Here is a 26,628-nt window from a genome sequence, read left to right as displayed (position 1 = left end):
GCTTCAAAGAGTTTATTCAAGGACTAGCTGAGTCTAATGCTCTTTTCTGTTCCGTGCAGAATGCGAACACCTGTTGAGAAGGTGTAAAGCAAAAATATGTCCGATTCCTTCTACAGATCCGGAAAATCCCTGCTAGAAGAACACGAATAAATGTTGGACAAGTCTAGGATTGAATTTGGCTGTGGTATTCTTCACAGTGAAACAATCTGCTAAGGCTGGCTGTAAATGCTCGCACACGAATAGTAATCATTTGTGATATAAAATGCGAGCTGTGGAATCCAGAAGTTGATGCAGCACAGAAGCAGGCCACTCAGCCTGTTGTACCTGCACAGTTCTCCCAAGGGCAACATATTGAGCACGACTCCCAGGCCTTCTTCCTAAAGTCTGGCACATTCTTCCTTTTATTAAAATCCTGTCAAATGCCTCAATTGAACTTGCCTCTACCATTCTCAGGCAGTGCATTCCAGATCATAGCAACTCATTCTGTGAAAAAGATTTTCTTCACATTATTGCTTCTTTGGCCAATTATCTTAAATTTGTGTCTTCTTATTCTCAGCCCTTCCACCAATGGGAACAGTTTTCCCTACCTACTCTGCCCAGAGCAGTCTCTTTCACTTTGGTAATAGCTTGAAGTCTCCTCAGGTTGAAGAGCTTCCCATCCAATCTATACTTGAGGCTGATTCCAGCAACACTGTCCTGGAAGGCATCATTCAGCACAGCTGTAAACATCATGCTGAACAGTGTGGGTGCGAGCACACAGCCCTGTTTGACACCACAGGTGACTGGGAATGCCTCAGAGGATTCTCCGCCATCCAGTATTCTGGCCATCACGGAATTGGCATTCCATCTGAATGAATTTCGGAGGGCAGCCAAACTTTGACATGATCCTTCACAGGACTTGTCGGCTTGCAGTGTTGAAGGCTTTCGTGAAGTTAACAAAGGTTGTGTAGAGCTCGTGATTCTGCTCCTGACACTTCTGAAGTTGGCATGCAGCAAAAATCATGTCAGTAGTCCCATGATCTTTGCGGAAGCCACACTGTGACTCTGGAAACAGGCCCAGCTCCAGATGAGTGACCAGACGATTTAGCAGGACTCTTGCAAAGGTTTTTCCCGTGATGGAGAGCAGAGAGATTCCTCGGTGGTTGTCGCATACTTGTCGATTGCCCTTCCTCTTGTAGAGGTGTACGATGGAAGCATCTTTTAAGTTCCTGAGGAATGGATCCTTGCTTCCAAAAGGACTGGAACAACTTGGTGAGCTTCTCGATAAGTGCAGGACCAGCTGCTTTATAGATCTCTGCGGGTATGGCATCTGCCCCTGGATAGCTGGCTGACAGCTTTTGTGACTTCGGCTACTACCGGTGGATCATCCATGGTGCTGTTGATATCAACCTGGGGAATCCTGTCTATTGCCTCATCACGAGAGATCGGGTAACTCCCAAGAGATTGAGGTCCGTACAGAATGTTGAGGGCTTCATAGAACCGTTTCAAGTCGTGTCTGTCAGCGTATCCCTGTATTTCATCTGCCTTGGTGCTCAGCCTGGCATCCTGCATTTTATGCAGTTTATTCTTGACTGTCCTGCAAGCACTGATAAAAGCATTTTTCTTGGCAGCTGGAGATGGGTTGTTCTGACAGGCCCGATAAAGATGGTGCTTTTCAACAAGTACAGCCTGTATCTCCTCATCATTCTCAGTGAGCCAATCATGCTGCTTGCGGGTAGAGGGCCCGAGCATCTTCAGCGCAGATGTATGGATAGCATCCCTGAAGCGTTCCCAGTCATCCTCAGCGCTGCCTACGAGGTGTAGATCAGCAAGCTTGATTTCTAAATCTTCAGCCAGTGCTGAAGTTATGCTGGGGTTCTTTAGCTTGGCTGCATTGATTCCTTTCATAACCTTGCTTCCTTGTGGTCACCTCTTGGGTCTGATGCGGAGCCTCATTTTGGAGACAATGAGCCTGTAATCCATCCAGTCAGCACCACACATGGCCTTGGTTATTCTGACATCCTGCCTATCTTTTCTCCTGACAATGACATAGTCAATAAGATGCCAACGCTTAGAGCAGGGATGTATCCAGGTCTTGTTACAGGTAAGCAGACGGAAGGTTGTGTTGGCGATGAGGAGGTCGTGTGCTGCACAGGTCTTCAGTAAGAGTAGTATTACTGTTACACTTGCCCACTCCATTTCTCCCAATGACTCCCTGCCAGATTGTGGAGTCACACCCTACTCTTGCATTAAAATCGCCAAGCATGATCAGCTTGGCAGTACTGCCCACTGCTGATAGTGGGGCATCCAGTTCTTCATAGAACTTGTCTTTCATCTCGCCCGGGTTGTTCATTGTGGGTGCATTGGTGCTGATCAGGGTGGCTTGATTTCTGTTCTGTAGCAGAAGCTGTAATGTCATAAGCCAGTCGTTCACACCTTTGGGTAGACTATCAAGTTTCCGAACAAGGTGACTCCTGGCAGCGAATTCAACTCCAGCATCACGACGCTCATTGCTGCCCTGAGCATTCAAAAAAGTGTATCCACTTCCAGTTTCAGCCAACTGACTTACGTTGGCAAGATCACTCAGGGCTGCAACGTCAATGTTGTATCTTGCAAGCTCTGCGGCAACCAAGGCTGTTCTTCTCTCTGGTCTGTCTGCTGTAGGGCTGTCCAAAAGCGTGCACACGTTCCAAGTGCCAGTGGTGAGTGGTGTAACCTTGTGTTTTATTTTGTTTGTTTGACTGCAAGATGGGATCCCCGCCAGCTGCGGTAAACTGGCCAGGATATAGTAAAGCAGGCAATGTTTAGGGCACCATTTTTAGCCCCTTCCTCAATCTACGGAGGTGAGCAGTGCGTTCCTGAAGAGGACTGCTCAGTCGCCCAGGTAGACGCTGAGGTCTACTGCTGCTTCAATCCGTGAAAAATGACTATTAGACCCGAGCCGCCTGGGTGCAGGTCCGTGACTACAGCTCCCAGTGTATCCAGACCTGCTGCTTCATCGCTCACCCAACACCACAGGACTTCATCACTACAATAGCACACCCTCAACAACTTTCTGCTCCCTCAAAAATTTCCAGCAAGCTAGTAAAGCACAATTTGCCCATGGTAAATCTGTGCTGACTTAAGTAACCTGCATTTGTCCAAGTGACAATTAATTTTGACCCAAATTGTAGCTTTTGGAAGCTTCCTACCACCAGGTTTAACTGGCTGGCTTTCGTTGCTGGGCCTTATTTGTTCAAGGTTGTAACAACTGCAAGTCACTGGCACCATGCCCTAGTCTAAGGAAGACTAGAAAATTATGATGTGGATGTGCCGGCGTTGGACTGGGGTAAACACAGTAAAAAGTCTGACAACACCAGGTTTTAGTCCAACCGATTTATTTGATAGTAAACTCAAGCTTTTGAGGGGACTCCCTCTTCGTCAGGTATATGGAGAGTTCTGGCCTCAGACAGAGCATATAAAGCACAGACAGTTTAGAGATTACTGATTAGAATGCGAATCTTTACACCTAACCTGCTGTTCAAGTCCTAAAGTGCTGACAATGTGTGTGGAAGGAGCACTGATCACAGGTTAAAGAGATGTGTATTGTCTCCAGACAGCACAGTGAGTGAGGTTTTGCAAACACAAAACCTTGGCTGCTGTCAGCCAAGTTCCACACACGAGGACGGTCTCAACAGGGATCTTGGGTTCACGTCGCACTATCTGTAACCCCCGTGACTTGCCTGCGTTTACAAAACCTCACTCACTGTGCTGTCTGGAGACAATACACATCTCTTTAACCTGTGATCAGTGCTCCTTCCACTCACATTGTCGGCCACTTTAGGACTTGAACAGCAGGTTAGGTGTAAAGATTCGCATTCTAATCAGTAATCTCTAAACTGTCTGTGCTTTATATGCTCTGTCCGAAGCCAGAACTCTCCATTCACCTGACGAAGAGGGAGTCCCCTCAAAAGCTTGTGAGTTTACTATCAAATAAATCGGTTGGACTAAAACCTGGTGTTGTCAGACTTCTTAGAAAATTATGGCCATAATTTCCAATCTCCTTACTATCCTTGGATGCAGCATGACGTGGATCTTATCACAAAAACTACAGACTGCCTATCTGGTATCTCTTCCTTTCGATTTTAAGCTTTCAAATGTCTAAATTAATTCCTCTTTTACTATGACCTGTGCAGCATCCTGCTCCTTGGTAAAGACAGATGCAACGCACTAATTTAATACCGTAGCCATGTCCCCTCCATCAAATGTGCACATCCCTTTTTGATGCCAAATCATCCCCATTCCTCCTTTTTAGCTACCTTTTCACTATTTATATGCCTAAAATAGGATCTATGCCTTTGCAAGCGAAGAGAGGAGACAGTTGGCTAGAAAATGTAGAAAAAAATACAAAATCAACAGAACACCACCAGTGTGTTACTTTACCCCATGTACCTTCTATTAACAAAATACTGAACACTTATCATTTACTCAGCTGGTGTTTTTTCAAAAAACCAGTACAATAATTAAACATTAAAATATCAAATGCTACCCATTCTATAGCTATTTCTTTTAAATCCAGCAATTCTTGAGAAATTTAACAAGACAGAACATTAAAAAGAGGTTGTCTTTACATGCCCATGCCAAACAAATCCTTACTTGCATTGAGATATGTTAACTTCAGTAATGCTGGCTATAATTATGGATAATTTATTCCCCTTATAACTCTCATTGCACTAATTTCTGGCAATTATTCTTGCTTCCAAAATGCAGTGCTTCACACTTCTCCACAATAAATTGAGTCTGCAACTAGCCATTCCTTCTGTTACTCACATCTAAGTCCTTGTCAAAAGTCTGGCAACCCCCAATTTTCTAACATTACTTTGTTCCCAAAGGCTAGCATTTATTGACCATGACTACTTAGGATGGGTGGTGTCATACAGCCGACTGCTGGGCCAAAGAGGACCCAAATGTTCAATCACAGTGCTGTAGTACAATGGAGTTCTAAACAAACCAAGCCTATGAATCAACATAAGTCATACAAATAGGCATTTAAAAGCTGCTCAATAGAGTTTGGTTGATATTTATCAAAATCAATTGTTATTTCCTCAATTAAAATTTGTTAGATGCAGATTAAAAAATGCCGGCTACCAACGTTTCAGCAAATAATTTTATTCCACATCATAATAACTATTGATCAACAGTGGTAATCTTTTGTAGACAAAGTTCAATCCTACCTTATTTCTCAAGCAACAAATTCAGTCACTAAAATGACAGACAGACAGTGGGGGCAATTGTCTAGCCCCTTTCGATGCAGGCACAAATCCCTTTATGGCTGGAAATTAGGGCTGCCTTACAGCCTCCGGGACCTGCATTTGATTCCCGGCCTCGGGTCAGAGTTAGGGTTCTTGAGAAATTTAAGACAGAACACCGTCTGTGTGGAGTTTGCACGTTCTCCCCACGTTAGCGCGAGTTTCCTCCCACAGTCTGAAAGACGTGCTAGTTAGACGCATCAGCTACACTAAATTCACCCTCAGCGTACCTGAACAAGCACCAGAGTGTGGTAACTAGGGAACTTTCGCAATAACTTCATTGCAGTGTTAACTTAAGCCTAGTTGTAACACTAATAAACTAACTTTAAAGTAACAGGATTTGCAACGAGGAGATCTCAGCTTGAGATCTTCCCTGTCCCCGCCAGTGATATCATCAGGTTCACGGCTAGCAAACAGACACCAGACATGATGACCACGTCAGGGACTCGGAGGCCAAGATATTCCCAGGTGGTTAGGGACATGGCTGGGCAGTGGCCTGGTACTACCAAGGGATGGGGCCAGAAGGAACAGGACCTATAGGCAACCTCATAGCAGGGACTCACTGTCCTGAAGACCTGATATTAGCGATCTGGGGGAATATGAGGGTCTTTAATATTGTTTTGAGTTTGGAGCACCTGCAATCTCTGGAGCCAGGCTTGCTCCACCCTGCATAATGAAGGCGCAAAACATCGCCCTCTGGGAGATTTGGATGGAAATCTCTGGGGAGAAAAACACCAGTTTTCAGGCAGAATCTGACACTTCGGTTTACCCAATGAATACTGGGGAGAAACAGACCTGACTCAAATGGTGCCGATCAGGTTTCACAATGTTATACCCCCCGGAATCTGAAAATGGGCCAGGCTGAATGCTGTCATTAAACTGGCACCAGGTATTTAGTCTCTGAAATTAAACAACATTCAATTATTTTTGTTCTTCAGCTTCCTCGTCTTTCTGAAATGACAACTCACACTGAGCTAGTAACGTATGCATAACAGTAGTTCGCTCAAAGTTCATCTGGACGGTCATTTTACGGCTGGTATCAGCAGCACGCTGGACCACATCCTTATGGCATTTTCTAAACAAAGGGCCACTGGATAACAAAGAAAAGGAGGAATGGTTGATTAATTATTCTTCCCTCCTTTCTTGTTCAAGATTGAAGACCAAAGTCCCCACAAAATTAATGGCTGGGATCAATGCAAACCAAGGATCAAAAACACAGTCATCCTCTATAAAGTATAATTCAATAATAAGCACATCCAATAGTTTCTTAAGTCATTCAAAACCACACATTTTACCACATCCTACTTACCTGCATTAGTTCAGCATTGGTTCTATTTGGAAATATTTCCTTCAGTTTATGTAGTTTGGTGGCAGCAGAGTCCCCCAAGTCAGTATTAAAGTGAGATGAGCTACTGCAGTCTGGGGAAGACACATTTGCTTTCGGGGAAAGTTGCTCATCGTCATCAGATGGAAAGTCAATAGGACCATTTCTGAAAGATGTTAAATGATATATAGACATGAGACTGGATAAGACTTGTGCAAATAAATGAATGCAACAAAAGTGGATTGTACACAAAACCACCACAACCATTATCCATCATTTACTTCAAATCTCACAGTAGGACAGTGAAAATAAAAACGTTCTGATAAAATTAACGGAACACTATAGTTTGGGGGTCCTCTCTCTAGTTTTTAGGAGAGATTACAGATGTATGTGCCCATATCTACTAATCACATCACTAGATATTCTCTAAATCCAGTCTTAAAATTATTACAATCAATCAGTCTCGAAACTGGAATTAAAAAGGTAGGAAAAAAATCATTCCGGGAAAAAGCATTGATAAATACACATAGTAATCACAATGCACTCAGAAAACAAGTTATGTACATCACGCAGCCGTAGGTTCAGCCAACTACCAGGGAAGTGATGGGATACAGATATTCCACTCTGACATTTCCAGCTCCATCGTACCACAAACACCCTGCACATTTTAATGTGCTGAACACACATTCTCATAAGGCCATAAGACACAGGAGCAGAATTAGGCCAGTCGGCCCATCGAATCTGCTATGCCATTCAATCATTGCTAACTGATCCATGATCAAGACATTCTCCTGATGTTTCAATTAATTTGCCGTATCCCACCAAATTAGGAAGTTTTTTTTTGATAGTTCCACAAGTTGATCAGGATGTCCTCTGTTCTGATAGTGTTTAGGTGGATTGGATGCAACAAATTGTCTGTTACAAAAAAAAACTTCAAGCTGAAATCCTTGTTATAAGAAGCAAAAATATTACCTTGTGCCCATTATGACATCAAAATGAGATTTAGTTGGCACCAACTTGGAACAAAAGTTGAAAGTACAAGACTCATTGTCTCAAGTCCAACAGCTTATGCTTCAAAATCTAGGTTGCTTTGCACATGGCTGACAAACTGGGTGCTTCATTTGTAGCAACCAATCATCCCACAAAGCATAGCTGATAATTCGGTTGTGTACTTTATAGTGACAAAATATATTATTTGAATGTGAGAAAAGGCCCCTCTGCTGTCACATTGCAACTTAAAATGACTTCTGTAGGGTTGATTTGCAATGTAATTTCAGACTAATGACTGTAAAGTTATAAAATGCGCAAGCTAGAGTGGTGCATATAGTTTGCCATGAGAAAGGTGAATTCAAGAGGCTATTCTCTTATCTCTGTTTTATGGAGTGAAGATGCCAGTATTAGACTAGGGTGGACACAGTAACAAGTAAGGGGCAGCAGAGTGGTTAGCACAACTGCTTCACAGCTCCAGGGACCTGAGTTAATGTCTGTGTGGAGTTTGCACATTCTCCTCGTGTCTGCATGTGTTTCCTCTGTGTGCTCCAGTTTCCTCCCACAGTCCAAAGATGTGCGGGTTAGATTTATTGGTCGTGCTAAAATTGCCCCTTAATATCCTGAGATGCGTAGGTTAGAGGGATTAGCGGGTAAATGTGTAGGGATATGGGGGGGTAGAGCTTGGGCGGGATTATGGTTGGTGCAGACTCAATGGGCCAGATGGTCTCTTTCTGCACTGTAGGGTTTCTATGATTCTAAGTCTCACAACATCAGATTAAAGTCTACCAGGTTTATTTGTAATCACGAGCTTTCAGAGTGCTGCTCCTTCATCAGGTGAATGGACATTTTTTTCCATTCATTCAATGAAATGTGAGTGTAAGCCAACTAGTAATATAAAAGAAGATAGGAAGAGTTTTCTCAATACATGAAAAGGTAAGAGAGGCAAAAATAGATATTGGACCACTGGAAATGAGGCTGGAGAAGTAATAATAGGAAAAGAAATGGCAGAGGAACTGAACAGTTACTTTACGTCAGTCTTCACAGTAGAAGGCACCAATAGGACGCCAGAGCTCCAAAGATCAGGGAACTCAGCTGAGTGTAGTGGCCATCACTAGGTTCTGGGGAATTGAAGGTGGATAAGTCACCTGGATCAGATGGAATACACCCCAGGGTTCTAAAAGATATAGTTCAGGAAATTGGGGAGGCATTGGTGATCTTTCAGCATTCACTGGAGGCAGGAAGGATCCTGGGGACTGGAAAGTAGCTAATGTAACACCGCTATTTAATAAGGGAGGGAGGCAGCAGAAGGGAAATTATAGGCCAGTTAGCCTGACTTTAGTCATTGGCAAGATTTTAGAGTCCATTATTAAAGATGAGATCGCAGAGTACTTGGAAATGCATGACAAAATAGGACTGAGTCAGCATGGCTTCATCAAGGGCAGGTCATGTCTGACAAATCTGTTAGAGTTTGTTGAGGAAGTAACAAGGAAGTTAGATAAAGGAGAACCAGTGGATGCGATTTATTTAGATTTCCAAAAGGCCTTTGACAAGGTGCCGCAGAGGAGACTGTTAATAAGAGCCCTTGGTGTCAATGGCAAGATCCTGGCATGGATAGAGGATTGGCTGACTGGCAGAAGGCAGAGAGTGGGGATAAAGGGGTCTTTTTAAGGATGGCAACCGGTGACCAGTGGTGTGCCTTGGGTTGGTGCTGGGACCATAATTTTTCACAAAATACCTTAACGATTTGGAGAAAAGAACTGAAGGCACTGTTGCTAAATTTGCAGATAATACAAAGATATGTCGAGGGACAGGTACTATTGAGGAAGCAGAGGGGCTGCAGAAGGGCTTGGAAGGTTAGAAGAGTGGGCAAAGTAGTGGCAGATGGAATACAATGTAGAAAAGTGTGAATTATGCACTTTGGAAGGAGGAATGGAGGCATAGACTATTTTCTAAATGGGAAAATCTCAAACGAAGGGAATTGGGATTATTCTTCAAGATTCTCTTAAGGTTAACATGCAGGTTCAGTCGTCAGTCAGTAAATACAATGTTAGCATTCATGTTGAGGAGGGCTGGAACACAAGAGCAGGGATGTACTTCTGACAGCATATAAGGCTTTGATCAGACTCCCTTTGGAGCATTGTGAGCAGTTTTAGGCCCCATATATAAGGAAGGGTATGCTGGCCTTGGAAAGGGTCCAAAGGAAGTTCACAAGACCGATCCCTGAAATGAAAATCTTGTCATATGAGGAACAGTTGAGGCCTCTGGGTCTGTATTCATTGGAGTTTAGAAGGACAAGGGGGGATCTTATCGAAAGTTACAGGATTCTCCAAGACTTGGATAGAATGGACGTGGAGAGGATGTTTTCACTAGAAGGAAAGTCTAGAGCCACAGGGCATAACCTCAAGCTAAAGGGACGCTCCTTTAAAACAGAGATCAGGCGGAATTTCTTCAGCCAGAGAGTGATGAATCTGTGGAACTTTGCCACAGAAGGCTGCGGAGGCCAGATCATTGAGTGACTTTAAGGCAGAGATAGATAGGTTCTTGATTAATAAGGGGATCAAGGATTATGGGGAGTCGGCAGGAGATTGGGAATGGGAAAAATATCAGCCACGATTGAATGGCGGAGCAGACTCGATGGGCTGTGTGGCCTAATTCTGCTCTTATGTCTTATGGTTTTATGGTCTAAGGTATGTGGGCTTCGCTGGCTAGGCCAACATTCTTTGCCCATGCCTAATTACCCTTGAGAAGGTACTGGCAAGCTGCATTCTTCAACCGCTGCAGTCTATTTGGTGCAAGTACAACCACAATGCTGTTATGAGTGAGATCCAGGATCTTGACTCAGTGACAGTGACGGAACAGTGATACAGTTCCAAGTCAGGTTTCTGGAAAAGTACCAGAGGATTGGAAAACTGCCAAATCAAAATAGGAGAGGAAGCGAGCAAAGAGCAGGTAACTATTAGCCTCGCTTGCATTGTTGGAAAAACATTGGAATCAATTAAAGACATAATAGCAGCACATTTGAAAAATCATAATCCAATCAAGCAGAGTCATCATGGGTCCATGAAAGGAAATCGTGACTGATGAATTTATTGAAGTTTTTTGAGAAAACCCCAACCAGCGTAGACGGAGGGAAACCAGTTGGTGTGTCCTACTAGGATTTCCGAAAGGCATTCAACAAAGTACCTCAAGCTACGAGTTAACTGTCAGCCACCATCAGCTGGTGCATTCTCTACAGCAACGCCTCTACCAGAATCTGCATGTCAACTAATCAGTACTCTTCTGAAAAATTTGTTCATTATATTGGTATTCTTGTGGCTTTTCCTGATGAGTGCAAGATGAAAAGCTTCAACAAAATATGTCTCTTTCAGCAATACTCAAGTATATTATGTTTGAAATGTCATAAATCATACAACATGCGATTAGATAAAACTACATTAGTATCCATTAATCAATAATATTTTGTCCAATGAGTTCTTGAAAATGTGCAAAAGTGTCTGATATTTGAAATATGGATGCAGCTTACATTAAAATGCAGAAATACTAAATTGAAATAAACACTAAACAAGAAAGAAAATGCTCATCTTCTAAAATAAAAAGGTGGTGTAAGGAAGTTGTGACCAGAAATGCATTGCCTGCAAGGGCAGTGGAAGCAGATTTAATTGTAACTTTCAAAGGGGAACTGGATAAATTGAGAGAAAGAAATTCTAGATCTTTAGGGAAACAGTAGTGAAGTGGCACATTCAAGGAGTAGGCATGGCTCTTTATGCATCATTTTATGAGTCCATGTCTCTTTCTTGTCGATGTCAACAGAACTGGAGACCCCAATTAATCATACTGATTTCTGAATTTTTCCCATCATGTTTTGCAGGTAGGTAGGAGAAATATTTCACTGGAACAGGGCAAGCGTTTCTTGTCCTGCAGGTTCCTGGATTTATGAGCTGATGTTGGCACAGCATGGACAATGTTATTATAAAGTCACAGTGCCCCAATCCATATTTACATAGTCCAAGTTTCATTGACTTCTGTCTCTCTGTCTCCCTCCTCCATGTAGGTCCTTCAGCTCTTCCTTTATCTCACTTACTCTCCATTTTTTAATTTCACTTTTTCTTACTCTTTGGAAGTCAGAGGTTTACAGCATGGAAACAGGCCCTTCAGCCCAACTTGTCCATGGTGCCCTTATTTTTTTTTAAAACCCTATGCTAATCCCAATTGCCCGCATTTGGCCCATATCCTTCTACACCCATCGTACCCATGTAACTATCTAAATGCTTTTAAAAAGATAAAATTGTACCTGCCTCTAGTACTACTTCTTGTAGCTTGTTCCAGACACTCACCACCCTGTGTGAAAAAAGTTCCCCCTCTGGACACTTTTGTATCTCTCCCCTTGAACCTATGCCCTCTAGTTTTAGACTCCCCTATCTTTGAGAAAAGATATTGACTATCTACCTTGTCTACGCCCCTCATTATTTTATAGACCTCTATAAGGCTCATCCTCCTATGCTCCAGGGAAAAAAGTCCCAGTCTATTCAGCCTCTCCTTATAATTCAATTCATCAAGTCCGCTACTATCCTAGTAAACCTTTTCTGCACTCTTTCTAGTTTAATAACATCATTGGATTCTTGGATTGAATGAGTGAGTAGGCAAGCCTTTCCAAAATGAGGAACATTTATATTTACAAAGAGAAATGACTATGTAGAAAATTAACTAAACTTCAAGCAGCAAATAATGAGGGGATGAGCCAAGGAGGTAGCTTGAAAAGTCTCAATTTAAGGAGGAAAGCCCAGCTAACTAAAAGTTAATCAAAAGGCACAGTACCAACAAGTCTGATAAGTTTACCAGACAGTAAATAAACCAGAAAGTTTAAGTTTCAATTCCCATTTGCTGGGCTAAGGAGAGAAAACACCCAAGGTTCCCAACTCCTTTGTGATATTTAGTGACAATGCATATGACAAAAACAGGAAACATTAGTTTGAAAATGATATCCACTCCTTTTCATTGGCTTGATAACACAGTCAAGCAATGGTCCTCTATGTTTTTTTCCAAATGGAGCATGGGGTGGGCGATTTCTTTTAAATACACACACACAGTTTGCCTGAAGACTTTTGGGTTGTTCGACAGCTTAGAGAAAATACTGGCAGTCAGACTCACATTTGAATAAGAAGGTGCACTGACCCGAACGGGTGCCAGACTGTGGCATCTAGAGGAATGTCACAGTAACTTCACCGCAATGTTAACGTAAGCATTATTTGTGACTAATAAATAAACTTTACTTTAATTGAAAACATCAAGTACCAGATAGCTATCGATACTTGTGAAACATATTTCAGCAAGAGGTCAAATTATTCAGGACAGAACAGTTGGGAAGAGAAATATCAAATAACTTTACCGCAAATTATCAAGCATAAACCACTGCTATAAATTTGAGGTAAACATGGCACATGAGAAAATCAGTGATTAGACTTTGTGTATAAAATACTTACAGTTTTTGAAAGCCCTTTGGCTTTCCATTCACTACTGGACATGATACATTGTTCTTGCATGGTTCTTCATTTTCAGATTCAGAGTCGAGAAAAAGGACTCCCTTTTCTTTTCTGCTAAAATATGATAAAAGGTTCGACTGCTTTCCTTCTGGTGTCTCCGGTACAATGGTCACTAAAAAATTGAAATTAAAAACAATGTTTCTAAAAATAGTTACGAAAGTTACTGTGAAGATTGAATCATCACATGAATCAAGGCACCGTTTCACTAAAATTTTATATGTCAAAATGTGTTTTAAAAATTGATACTTGTTTACATGGTTAACTGTTCTCAGCGCTAATTTATTCAAACTGCAACCGCCTCTAAACACTATGGCAAATTTACCCACTTTAGAAGCAACGTGCGTGCCCTTTGCGAAGCCCATTATTGTATGCACTGACCTGTGACCTATTTAAGAATTAGAAACATGATGCACACGCTCACTGTAGCACTTTATTCCCATTATCTCTATTCTTGCTCCAATGCTAACAGTTTAATAAATTTCAATGAAGCAGTTGAACTTTATTTGTATTAAAGGTTTGAATTGGTTTGCTATCTTTGTTTGCTCAGCCTTCTGGCTCTATTCCACTTTGTGCATCAGAGCCACTTTGAAAAAGATAAATCACCCCTAATCACGTTAAAATCTTTTGGTTTGGCAAAACAATGAAAGTGATGAATAACTTAACAGTGTCACCAGTAAATGTTAATCATTCCATTTCTCTCCAGTGTGGAAGAGTAAGTTAACCCCCAATTTCCAAAAGAGAGGCATGCTGAGTTAAACTATCCCAACAACAATTATTTTAGCTGGTAGCCTGCAAAATTGTTATTTTCCTCTATTTGTCTGAATCAGAGTTATACACACATTTATTTATTTAAGGAAGCAAAGGCTCTACAGCAGACTTAAAACAAATCAACTGATTCTCCTTTCACTCATACCAATGAACGCAAATATAACCCAAATTAGGGTTGAGAGGAAACCGATTTTAGTTTCCTGCTCCCCTCTAAATTGGCACCCACCTCCCAACCCCAAAAAGTAAACAAAATTTACTAACTTCTAATTGTCAGAGCAATAGTTGGGAGATTTTAGATGTAAATTTGTCTTGCAAGTAGGATTTTTTATAAACATGCATTTGTTAAAGTAAAATTAGAGTGATATCCGCTTACTATACGCACTGTGATCGCTTCACTACTCGGAAAGAAAAGCGCCAATAAAAATAGAAACGCTGACATTGTTAGCCAAGGGGCTCTTGCATTGCACATGGAAGAAAACTGAGTAAAATATAAAACCTGTGAGCCGATAACCAAAACTGGCTGGAAAAGGTAGCACAATGGATGTATTTGATGAGGATTGAAACACTTGGAACTTACATAAAGAATCCAATAATATCTCCAAGCAAATAAAAATAGGATGACCTAAAAGGTTATAATATTTCTCAGTGTAGTAGGAAAGAAAACAAAACTTATACAGCAATTTGTCCTTTTTTTTCCTCCTAAGCCTTACCCATTTTTCCTCTCACCTTCAGAATCAGCACATGCAGCTGTGCTTGTTCCCTGTTCTGTTTTGGGCCCCATATCTGTTTCCACAATTTCCCATCAAAGGACACAGCCTGAATTTCAGAGCTACTAACTCCCAGAGTACTGAGTTCTCACTTTATTTTTCAAGAATTGAAATTTCAGTTGAACTGACTGAGTCAGTTTAACTGAAATTGGTGACAGCAAATCAGTCTTGGATTCACACCTCTCCTTTGAGATTTGTTTACAACTGAGTCAAAGACCAATTTAATCCCATAATGCTGCTTTTCAGAAGTATGAAGGATACATTTGGTAGGCAAAATGAGAGACAATAAGCTAAATCATGGAATTTTAAAGTGAATGCAGGAACAGACAGAACTAGCGTGTCTGTTCACAAAACTTGGACAGTGGTATAACAGGTTTAAGTTTAGTTTATGGAACCCTGCGCTTTATAAATAGAGTAAGAGGTCTCACAACACTAGGTTAAAGTCCAACAGGTTTATTTGTAGCAAGTGCCACTGGCTTTCAAACTGGCTGTTCCTGCATCAGGTGGGTGGGAGTTCTGAACACAAACAGGGCATACAAAGACACAAACTTAATTTACATGAATAATGATTGGAATGAGAGTCTTTACAACTAATCAAGTCTTAAAAAGTACAGACAATGTGAGTGGAGAGAGCATTAAGCACAGGTTAAAAAGATGTGTATTGTTTCCAGATAGGAAAGTTAGTGAGATTTTGCGAGTCCAGGCAGTTTGTGGGGGTTACAGATAGTATGACATGAACCCAAAATCTCAGTTGAGGCCGTCCTCATGTGTGCAGAACTTGGCTATCAGTCTCTGCTCAGTAACTACGCTGTTGTGTGTCGTGAAGGTCGTCTTGGTGGACTCTTACCCGAAGATCAGAGGCCAAATGCCCGTGACCGCTGAAGTGTTCCTCAACAGGAAGAGAACAGTTTTGCCTGATGACTGTCGAGCGGTGTTCATTCATCTGTTGTCGTAGCGTCTGCACGGTCTCCCCGATGTACATGCCTCGGGACATCCTTTCCTGCAGTGTATATGGTAGACAATGTTGGCCGAGTTGCAAGAGTACGTACCATGTACCTGATAGATGATGGCATCAGTGTCGATGATCCAGCATGTCTTGCAGAGGTTGCTGTGGCAGGGTTATGTGGTGCCGTGGTCGCTGTTCTCCTGAATGCTGGGTAGTTTGCTGCAGACAATGGTCTGTTTGAGGTTGTGTGGTTGTTTGAAGGCAAGAAGTGGGGGTGGGGGGATGGGGGTTACAATCTGCGATTATTTGCAGATCCAACCAAAGAACAAACCCGTCAACTCAACACTCTGATCAAGACCTTTGATCCGGACCTTCAGAGCACTCTGTGCTCTCATCCCCTATACTCCCCATGTTGAAGGTCTCCACTGCATCCCGAAAATATACAAGGCAAACACACCCGGCCATCCCATCACATTGGGCAATGGGACCCTGTGGGAGAACCTCTCCTGTTACAGCGAGGGCATCCTGAAATCCCATAATACCCCCAGCTTTTGTCGCGACACTACAGACTTCCTATAAAAACTCAACACATATGGAGCAGTTGAACCAGGAGCATTCCTCGTCACAACGGATATCTCAGCACTCTACACCAGCATCCCCCATGACAATGACATTGCTGCAACAGCCACAGTACTCAACGCCGACAACTGTCAGTTTCTAGATGCAATTTTACAACTCATCCGCTTCATTCTGGACCACAGTCTTCACCTTCAACAACCAGATCTTCATCCAGACACACAGAACAGCCATGGGGACCAAATTTGCACCTCAATATGCTAACATCTTCATGTACAGGTTCGAACAAGACTTCTTCACCACACAGGACTTTCAACTGATGCTATACGCTAGATACATCGATAATATTTTCTTCCTCTGGACTCATGGTGAACAATCACTGACGTCAACAAGTCCCATCCCACCATCAGACTCACCATGAACTACTCTCTGGAATCAGTTACATTCTTGGACATGTGCATCTCCATTAAGGACGGTCACCTCAGCACCTCACTGTACCGCAAGCCCACGCATGAACTCACAATGCTCCACTTCTCCAGCTTCCACCCCAAAAACATTAAAGAAGACATCCCCTACAGAGAAGCCCTCCGTATACAAGAGATCTGCTCAGATGAGGAGGATCGCAACAGACACCTCCAGATGTGAAAGATGCCCTCATAAGATTAGGATACGGCGCTCGACTCATCGATAGATGATTCCGACATGCCACAGCCAAAAACCGCACCAACCTCCTCAGAAGACAAACATGGGACACGGTGGACAGAGTACCCTTCATCGTCCAGTACTTCCCCGGGGCGGACAGGTTACGACATTCTTCTCCGGAGCCTTCAGCATGTCATTGATGAAGACGAATATCTCGCCAAGGCCATCCCCATACCCCCACTCCTTGCCTTCAAACAACCACACAGACCATTGTCTGCAGCCAACTACCCAGCCTTCAGGAGAACAGTGACCACAACACCACACAACCCTGCCACAGCAACCTCTGCAAGACATGCCAGACCGACACAAGATGCCATCATCTCATGTGAGAACACTATCCACCAGGTACACGGTACATACTCTTGCAACTCAACCAACGTTGTCTACCTGATATGCTGCAGGAAAGGATGTCCCGAGGCATGGTACATTGGGGAGGCCAGGCAGAAGCTACGACAACGGATGAATGAACACCACTCGACAATCACCAGGCAAGATTGTTCTCTTCCTACTGGGGAACACTTCAGTGGTCACGGGCATTCAGCCTCTGATCTTCAGGTAAGTGTTCTCCAAGGCGGCCTTCACGACACAAGACAGCACAGTGTTGCTGAGCAGAGGCTAATAGCCAAGATCCACACACGAGGATGGCATCAACTGGGGTTTAGAGTTCTTGTCCCACTATCTGTAACCTCCACAAACTGCCTGGACTTGCAAAATCTCACGAACTTTCCTGTCTGGAAACAATACGCATCTTTTTAACTTGTACTTAATGCTCTCTCCACTACATTGTCTGTACCTTTAAGACTTGATTAGCTGTAAAGACTCACATTCCAATCATTATTCATGTAAAATGATTTTATGTCTTTGTATGCCCTGTTTGTGATCAGAACTCCCACCCACCTCACGAAGGAACAGCCTTTCCAAAAGCTAGTGGCATTTACTATAAATAAACGTGTTGGACTTTCACCTGGTGTTGTAAGACCTCAGTGTGTTTACCCCAGTTCAATGTTGACATATCCACGTCTTTAAAATAGAGATAGGGTATAAATGGCAGCATGTTAAGCATATGCAACATACCAGCTTGGGCAAATGGAATATTGCATCCAGTTCTAGGCAGCACATTACAAGTACAGACACAAATGGATTTAAGAAGGTAGAAAAAGGATTTACTAGAATGGTTCCAGGGATGAGGAATAACAGTTACATAGGAGACTGCATTCACTGTGATTCTCCTTAGAGCAAAGAAAGCTAAGTTTTGTGAAGACGTATTTTAAATGCAATGAGTTGTTAGGATTTGCATTGTGTTTCACAATGCTGTGGTGAATAGAAATTCAACAGCAGTCTTCAAAAAAGAAATAGATGAATTTTTGAAAGAAAAAATTTCAGGACTGGGAAGAAAAAGGAGATAAAACTAACTGGATTTGCTGTTTGAAAGAGCTGGTGCAGCCCATCAGACCTCCTTCTGTGCTAAACTATTTTACCATCTATCTCAACAATAGAAAATAGGAAATTCAGATTAGAGCTGAACAGATTACATAGATTTCTTCAAATTTGGATAATAAAGCTAATGTGTCAACAGCTGTTAAGAGACCATCATTTAACTTTTCCTTGTTTCAGCTTGAGACAGCCAAGGTCCTAAGCAGGGGTTTTATAATGGTGGAGTGAGTGGTGCAATGTGACAGGACTGGAGTGGATAACAGGGCAGAGTAGTGAATAACATGACAGGACATGGGCAGGTGGGTATGGGGACAAACATGATGGAAATGGGAATATTTCTTTTAAATTCTTCCTTGGAACGCGGACTTCACTGGCAAGGCCGGTATTTGTCAGTCAGGGCTAATTTGTGTTCAGGTGGTGGTGGAAAAGGTGCTTTCTTGAACTGCTGCAGTCCATCCTGAACAAGAGCACCAAAATTGCTGCTGGGAAGGGAGTCATAGAATAGAATCTCTATAGAGCAGGAGACCATTCAGTCCATCGAGCCTGCACTGAACACCAGGCCCTATCTCCATAACCCCATTTATTTACCCTGCTAGTCCACCTGACACTAAATGGCAATTTAGCACAGCAAATCAATCTAACCCACACATCTTTGGACTGTGGGAGGAAACCCACAAGGAGATGCGGAGGATGTGCAAACTCCACACAGACAGTGACCCAAGCCAAGAATCGAACCTGGACCCTTAGCACTGAGGTAACCGTGTTGACCACTGTGCCATCCTCAGTTCCAGGATTTTGCTCCCAAAAACAAACTTGAAGAGAAAGTCTTCTAGGTGGTACAGGTCAGTGGTTTGAAGGTGCTTTTAAAGGATCCTTGGTGTTTTACTGTCGTAGCATCTTACATATGAACGTAGCCAAATGATGATACTGGTCAAGCAGGCCGCTTTGTCCAGTACGATGTTGAACTGTACAAACGGTGATGGAGCCACACTCAACCAGGCAAGTGAAGACTATGTCACTACCCTCCAACAGGGCAGCACAGTGGTTGGCATTATTGTCTCACAACATCAGGGACCCAGGGGTTTCATGTGTGCCATGCAAGGGGTTTGGGGGGCAGAAAGGCCAGGGGGTGGAGGGTTTGCTGGTGATGCAGCAGGGTAGGGGTGTCATAGGGAGGGGTTTGAGGGATGGGGGCCAGGAGAGGTTTGAGGATACAAGTAGTGGGGGGGGGTGGCAGGGGAAAAGGGCAGGGAGGAGCTTGGGGAATGGGGGCAGGGGGGAGTGGGGGTGGGGGGGAATGGGGGGAGTGGGGGTGGGGGGGAATGGGGGGGGAGGGGAGGGGAGGGAGGAGCTTGGGGCATGGGAGGGGAAGGGGAGGGAGGAGGAGCTTGGGGGATGCAAGGGACACCGTAGGGGGTAGATGGTAGGGGGATACAGGGAGATGGAGGGCGGGGAGCTTGGGATGCAGTGGGTAAGGTGCTATGCGGTGGAGAGGATCGGTGATGGGAGGCTTTGGTGGTGTGGCCCGCGGGCTGTCTGTCTCACCTGCCGGTCTTTCCTCCTCCTCCTCCTCCTCCTCCTCCCGGAAGCCGGGCTGTAGCGGGCGGATGCCGGTGGCGGTGCCGGGCCGCTCCCGGTTGCCTTGCAGCAGCGGGCCGCCCGCGGCGCTTTTCTTCTCATATCGGAAGCGGTGGAGGTTGAAGGAGCTCATCCGGGGACTGGGCGGCCGGTTCAAAGGGCAGGATGGAACGCGGAGCCGTTAGAACCGTTAGTGCGGCCGGCTCGCGCCGGGGAGAGAGAGAGAGAGAGAGGGGGGGGGACGGAGTGTGACAGCCCCCGGGATCACGCCGCCGCCTTCAGCGCACTCGCTGTACGGTGAGAGCCGCCGCCATATCCGGTATCGATATATTATAGTTCTATATCCTAAAGCACTTTCCCGCGAACCACGCCGCTCCGCCAACCTATCCGCAAGGCGCGCTCCCATTGGCGGGCAACACGAGGAGCGGGCCAATCAGCGAGCTCCATGAATGAGAGTGGAGGAGGGGGCGTGTCCTATTACGTCACTGGATGGCGGGCTCCGCCCCCCCCGAATCAGCTGACCCCCAGGGGAAGGGGTCAGCTAAATGTAGCATCCTGCTCCATCCCTTTGCCCGGCACTGACGTGTCACTGAATAGACCAGCATTTGTCACCCATCCCTAATTGCCCCTTCAGAAGGAGCTATCTTCTGGATTTGCTGCACCCCCTCAGGTGTAGGTACACCTGCTGTGCTGTTAGGGAAGGAACACAGGAGTTAAAGTTTATTAGTGTCACAAGCAGGCTTACATTAACACTGCAATGAAGTTACTGTAAAAATCCCCCCTAGTCGTCACACTCTAGCGCCTGTTTGGGTACACTGAGGGAGAATTTAGCATGGCCAATGCACTTAACCAGCACGTCTTTTGGACTGTGGGAGGAAACCGGAGCACTTGGAGGAAACCCACGCAGACATGGGGATAATGTGCAGACCCCGCACAGACAGTGATCCAAGCCAGGAATCGAACCTGGGTCAATGGCGTTGTGAGGCAGCAGTGCCAAGCAAATTCAGCCATTCGAGTCTGCTCTCTCATTCAATAAGATCATGGTTGATCTCTCCTGGGTCTCAAATCCTCTTATTCCTCTATTTATTAGAAATATATCTATCTCGTTCTTGAAACCATTCAATGATCCACCATGCTATGGGGAAGCAAGTTCCACAAATTTACCATCCTCTGCGAGAAGTAGTTCATCTTAGTTTTAAATCTACCATCTCTCAATCTATACCTGTGACCTCTTGTTTGAGATTACCCCATTAGAGGAAATATTTGGTCTACATTTATTTTATTAGAATTTTATATATCTTGATCTGATCCCCTGTCATTCTTCTAAACTCCAGTGAGTGCAAGTCCAAACCATTTAAACTCTCTTCATACATCAACCTTTTCATCCCAGAATCAATCTGGTGAACCTCTTCTGAACTGCCCAAAATGCTACCATTTCCTTGATAAAGGGTCATTTGGACGTGAAACGTCAGCTCTTTTCTCCCCTTACAGTTGCTGCCAGACCTGCTGAGATTTTCCAGCATTTTCTCTTTTGGTTTCAGATTCCAACATCTGCAGTAATTTGCTTTTTTTCTACTACTTCCTTCCTCCATTAAGGAGACCCAGCAACATTGAAGGAACGGCCAATATATTTTCATGTCAGGATGGTCTGGGGCTCAGAGAGGAACATACAGATGGTGTTGTATCTGTGCACCTACTTCCCTTGTTACGCTAGGTGGTGGAGTTCATGGGAGTGGAAGGTGTTCTTGAGAGAGCATTGAAGCAATGCATCTTGTAGATGGTACACACTGCTACCTTGGTGCACCAGTGCTGGAGGGTTTATATGTTTTAAGATGGTGGATGGGTTGCCAATCAAGCAGGCTGCTTTCTCCTGGATGATGCCGAGCTTTTTGAGTCTTGTTGGAACTGCACTCCAATTCAACTGGAGAGCATTCCATCACATTCTTAATTTGTGCCTTTCAGATGGTGGACAGACTTTGGAGAGTGAGGAGATGAGTGACTTGGAGAATGGTTTAGGAGGTGAAGGATGAAAACAGACTTACATTAATACAGTGCCGGTTAACAACAGGATGTCTCAAAGCACTTATTAGCCAAGGAAGTACTTTCTGAAGTCACTGTCGGAATGTCAGAAATGTAGACAATTTTAGCAGAGCAAGTTCCCACAAAAAGCATAATGACCAGACAAGCTGCCTTGTGATGTCATAGAATCATAGACGTTTACAGCATGAAAACAAGCCCTTTGGCCCAACTTGTCCATGCCTCTTTTTTTAAACCCCTAAGCTAATCCCAATTGCCCACATTTGGCCCATATCCCTCTATACCCATCGCACCCATGTAACTATCTGAATGCTTTTTAAAAGACAAAATTGTACCCGCCTTTACTACTACTTCTGGCAGCTTGTTCCAGACACTCACCACCCTCTCTGTGAAACAATTGCCCCTCTGGAAACTTCTCCCTTCTCACCTTAAACCCATGCCCTCCAGTTTTAGACTCTGCTACCTCTGGGAGTAGGTATTGACTATCTAGCTGATCTGTGCCCCTCATTATTTTGTAGACCTCTATAAGATCACCCCTCAGCTTCCTATGCTCCAGAGAAAAAAGTCACAGTCTATCCAGCCTCTCCTTATAGCTCAATCCATTAAGTCCCAGTAGCATCCTAGCAAATCTTTTCTGCACTGTTTCTAGTTTAATAATATCCTTTCTATAATAGGGTGACCAGAATCACACACAGTATTCCAAGTGTGGCCTTACCAATGTCTTGAACAACTTCAACAAGACATCCAAACTCCTGTATTCAATTTTCTAACCAATGAAATCAAGCATGCCAGATGCCGCCTTCACCACTCTGTCCCACTTTTGACTCCACTTTCAAGAAGCTTTGAACATGTACCCTAGATCTCTTTGTTCTGTAACTGTCCTCAACACCCTACCATTAACTGATTATCATTACATTAAGTGACTACCAAAATACATCACCTCGCATTTGTCTAAATTAAACTCCATCTGCCATTCATCAACCCACTGGCCCAATTGATCAAGATCCCGTTGCAATTGAAGGTAACTTTCTTCACTGTCCACTATGCCACCAATCTTAGTATCATCTGCAAACTTACAAACCACGCCTCCTATACTCTCAGTCAAATCATTAATAAAAATGACAATTAACAGTGGACCCAGCACTGATCCCCGAGACACACTGCTGGTCACAGCTTCCAGTTTGAAAAACAGCTCTCTACAACCACCCTTTGTGGGATAAATATTTTGGCCAGGACTCCACTGGCCCAATCAGACAGCTGGCAGTACAATGGCCTCAGCAGTACCATTGGGATCATTGGCTATTGCTGGGGCTGCACAGGGGGCAGTAACTCAACAAGGTGCTGCTCATAAATGGGGTCTAGAGGCACCAGAGTCAAGCAAGCAGGCCCCAGCAATGGGGTAAGGGATTAGGGAATATTAGTGAGGGCAGATGACACCTCTGCCAGGGAAGACCTTTGCTGCCAGGGGACATATTCACAGGCCAAATGACTGCCCAGAAATGAAGCAACCACTCGGATGACTGTGGGAGGTCACCAGGCTCTTACTGGTCAGTCTCTCAGCATGGTGTAGGCCCCCTGCCGCTGGTGAAATGCCAGAAATAGTAGGAAGGGGCCCTTAATTGACCAGTTAAGTTGCTCAGTTGGGCTCAGGACAGGCAGAATGTCTGCCATCTTTCCCACCACAAGCACAATGGCATGGCGGCAGGAGCAGGTCAGTTACCGCTTTGTCATTTTCTCATGTCATTTTGCCAACATTTCTGCTGCAAAGCCAGTACCCAAAAGCTCTGTAAAGTTTAGCCAATTAACATTCTTTGTGTTATACAAGTTGTGCTGTCCTCCAGGTTATGCCTTAATTATGTGAAGAGGGATGAATCCAGAGCAGGACCATAGAATCATAGGGCTAAATCTTAGTTGCTGAAAATGGGACTCTTGAAGTCCTGTGGAAGCGTAATATCTGGCACAATGATGTTGGATCATGATAGCAACATCATCACGCCAGTCAGCAATAATACAGTGGTGGGCAGTCAGCCATTTTGATTTTTCTAATTATTGACCATTTGAGCATGTTTGCTGCCCAATCGATTGCAATAATAGGTCCCTGAAACCTGCACACAAAACTCACCTGGTGGGCACTTCGTTTTATTTTCATTGATATTGGAAAGGATGGATATAAAGCATATTTTTTAGTATCACAAGTAGGCTTACATTAACACTGAAATGAAGTTACTATGAAAATCCCCTTGTCACCACACTCTGGCACCTGTTCGGTTACACTGAAGGAGGATTTAGCATGGCCAATGCCCCAAACCATCATGGCTTTTGGACGGTGAGAGGAAATCGGGGCATCTGGAGGAAAGTCATGCAGACATGGACAGAACGTGCAGACTCCACACAGACAGTCACCCAAGCCGGAATCGAATCAGGGTTCTTGGCGCGGTGAGGCAGCAATGCTAATTGCTGTGCCACCGTGTCAGCCTAAAGGCTGGTGGTGAGTCCATGCCTGACCATCGTTCAAATCCGTCTCCAGGCAATCTCACACACACTGAATGAGGCTCAAAAGCATTCTACCAAGATATCACCAACACATCTGTTCCACCAGAGGGCCAAACATCCTAAACCATTGCTACACAAAAATCAAAAATATCTGCCTATCTCTTGCCCACACTTTGGCAAATCAGACCCAAGGCTGTCCTCCTGCTCTTGGCTTACAAGCAAAAACTGAAACGGGAGAATCCGTCAAAGAAAGTCATGCAATGTTGGTCTGAGGAATCGGATGATTTCCTACGGGACTTCTTAGAGTCAGTAGATTGGTGATTATTTAAAACCTCTGTGACCAGCCTGAACAAGTACGCCGCTACGGTAACTGATTTCATTAGTACGTGTGTAGAAGACTGTGCGCCAAAGAAACAAATCTGCATTTTTCCCATCCGCAAATTGGATGAACAGGGACATCCACTGCCTGCTGAAGTTCAGGTCTGAGGCATTCAAGTCTGGCGACCCTGATCTTTACAAGAAAGCCACATATGATCTACGGAGATCCGTAGAAGATGCCAAAAATCAGTATTGGACCAAGCTAGGATCCCAGGCTAGGCATACGGATTCCCGCCAACTATATCAAGGTCTGCAAGACATAACAGGCTGCAAAATGAAGGCAGGTAAATTCGCTGGCTTGGCCGAACGTGTATCTGAGGTCACCATTGCTGATGTCACTATAATCTTCCCAAAAGTCAACCCACGGAAAGCAACTGGTTCAGTGGAGTACCCAGACAAGCACTCAGGTCCTGCATGGACCAGCCGGCGAGGGTATTTGCAGACATCTTCAACCTCTCTTTACATCAATCTGAGGTCTCTATCTGCTTCAAGAAGATGAATATCATCCCATAGAAACATAGAAGATAGGAATAAGAGGAGGCCATTTGGCCCTTTGAGCCTGCTCTGCCATTCATTCCGATCATGGCTTATTATCCAACTCAATCGCCTAATCTTGTCTTTTCCCAAAACCTTTGATCCCATTCGCCCCCAAGTGCTGTATCCAGCTGCCTCTTGAATGCATTCAATGTTTTGGCATCAACTATTTCCTGTGGTAATGAATTCCACAGGCTGACCACTCTTTGGGTGAAGAAATGTTTCCTCACTTCCATCCTAAATGGTTTACTCTGAATCCTCAGACTGTGACCCTGGTTCTGGATTCCCCCACCATCGGGAACATCTTAACTGCATCTATCCTGTCTATAGAATTTTATAAGTCTCTGAGATCCCCCCTCATTCGTCTGAATTCCAGCAAAATAATCCTAACCTAATCAATCTCTTCTCGTACATCAGTCCCACCATCCTCAAAATCAGCTTGGTAAATCTTCACTGCACTCTCTCAAGAGCAAGAACATCCTTCCTCAGAAAAGGAGACCAAAACTGCACACAATACTCTAGATGTAGCCTCACCAAGGCCTGTATACTTGCAACAAGACATCCCTGCTCCTGTACTTGAAACCTTCTTTACCACCTGCTGCACCTGCATGCTTACCTTCAGTGAATGGTGCACAAGGACATCCAGATCCCACTGCACACTCCCCTCTCCCAATTTATACCCATTCAGATAGTAATCTGCCTTCTTGTTTTTGCTTCCAAAATGAATAACCTCACACTTAACCAAATTATATTGCATCTGCCATTGATTAGCCCACTCAGCCAACCTGTCCAGATCATTCTGAAGGATCTCTTTATCTTCATCGTAGTTCACCCTCCCACCCAACTTGGTATCGTCTGCAAGCTTTGAGATGTTACATTTTATTCCCTCATCCAAATCATTAATATACATTGTGAATAGTTGGGATCCCAGCACTGATCCCTGTGGCACCCCACTAGTTACTGCCTGCCAATTTGAAAAGCACCCTTTAATTCCTACTTTTTGTTTCCTCTGTGCCAGCCAGTTTTCTATCCATCTCAATACACTTCCTCCAATCCTATGTGCTTTACTCTTGCACAATAATCTCTGGTGCAGGATTTTGTCAAACACTTTCTGAAAGTCCAAATATACCATATCTTCTAGTTCCCCCTTGTCAACTCTACTAGTCATATCTTCAAAGAATTCCAACAGATTTGTCAAGCATGATTTCCCCTTCATAAATCCATGCTGACCCTGTCTGATCCTGCTACTGCTTTCTAAACGCTTTGCTATAAAGTCCTTGATAATGGATTTGAG

At 44.0% G+C, this 26,628-nt stretch overlaps 1 protein-coding gene across 1 annotated transcript in view; it reads right to left on the bottom strand.

Annotated features, from left to right (window-relative positions):
- The window catches only part of LOC145347795 (SWI/SNF-related matrix-associated actin-dependent regulator of chromatin subfamily A containing DEAD/H box 1-like), an 85,415-nt gene extending 65,265 nt beyond the window's left edge, over positions 1-20,150 (bottom strand). The window contains exons 1-3 of the mRNA XM_080195625.1: positions 19,860-20,150; positions 13,062-13,233; positions 6,577-6,757 (exon numbers count right to left, since the gene is read on the bottom strand). Of these exons, the coding sequence (XP_080051751.1) occupies positions 6,577-6,757; positions 13,062-13,233; positions 19,860-20,025 (519 nt within the window). The 5' untranslated portion in view covers positions 20,026-20,150. The remainder of the gene's footprint in view (positions 1-6,576; positions 6,758-13,061; positions 13,234-19,859) is intronic.
- Between the last annotated feature and the right edge of the window lie 6,478 nt (positions 20,151-26,628).

Source organism: Carcharhinus amblyrhynchos, chromosome 1 (assembly GCF_965287045.1).
Source record: "Carcharhinus amblyrhynchos chromosome 1, sCarAmb.v2.hapA, whole genome shotgun sequence".
Lineage (NCBI taxonomy): Eukaryota > Metazoa > Chordata > Chondrichthyes > Carcharhiniformes > Carcharhinidae > Carcharhinus > Carcharhinus amblyrhynchos.
This window is presented reverse-complemented; position numbering and strand designations above follow the sequence as displayed.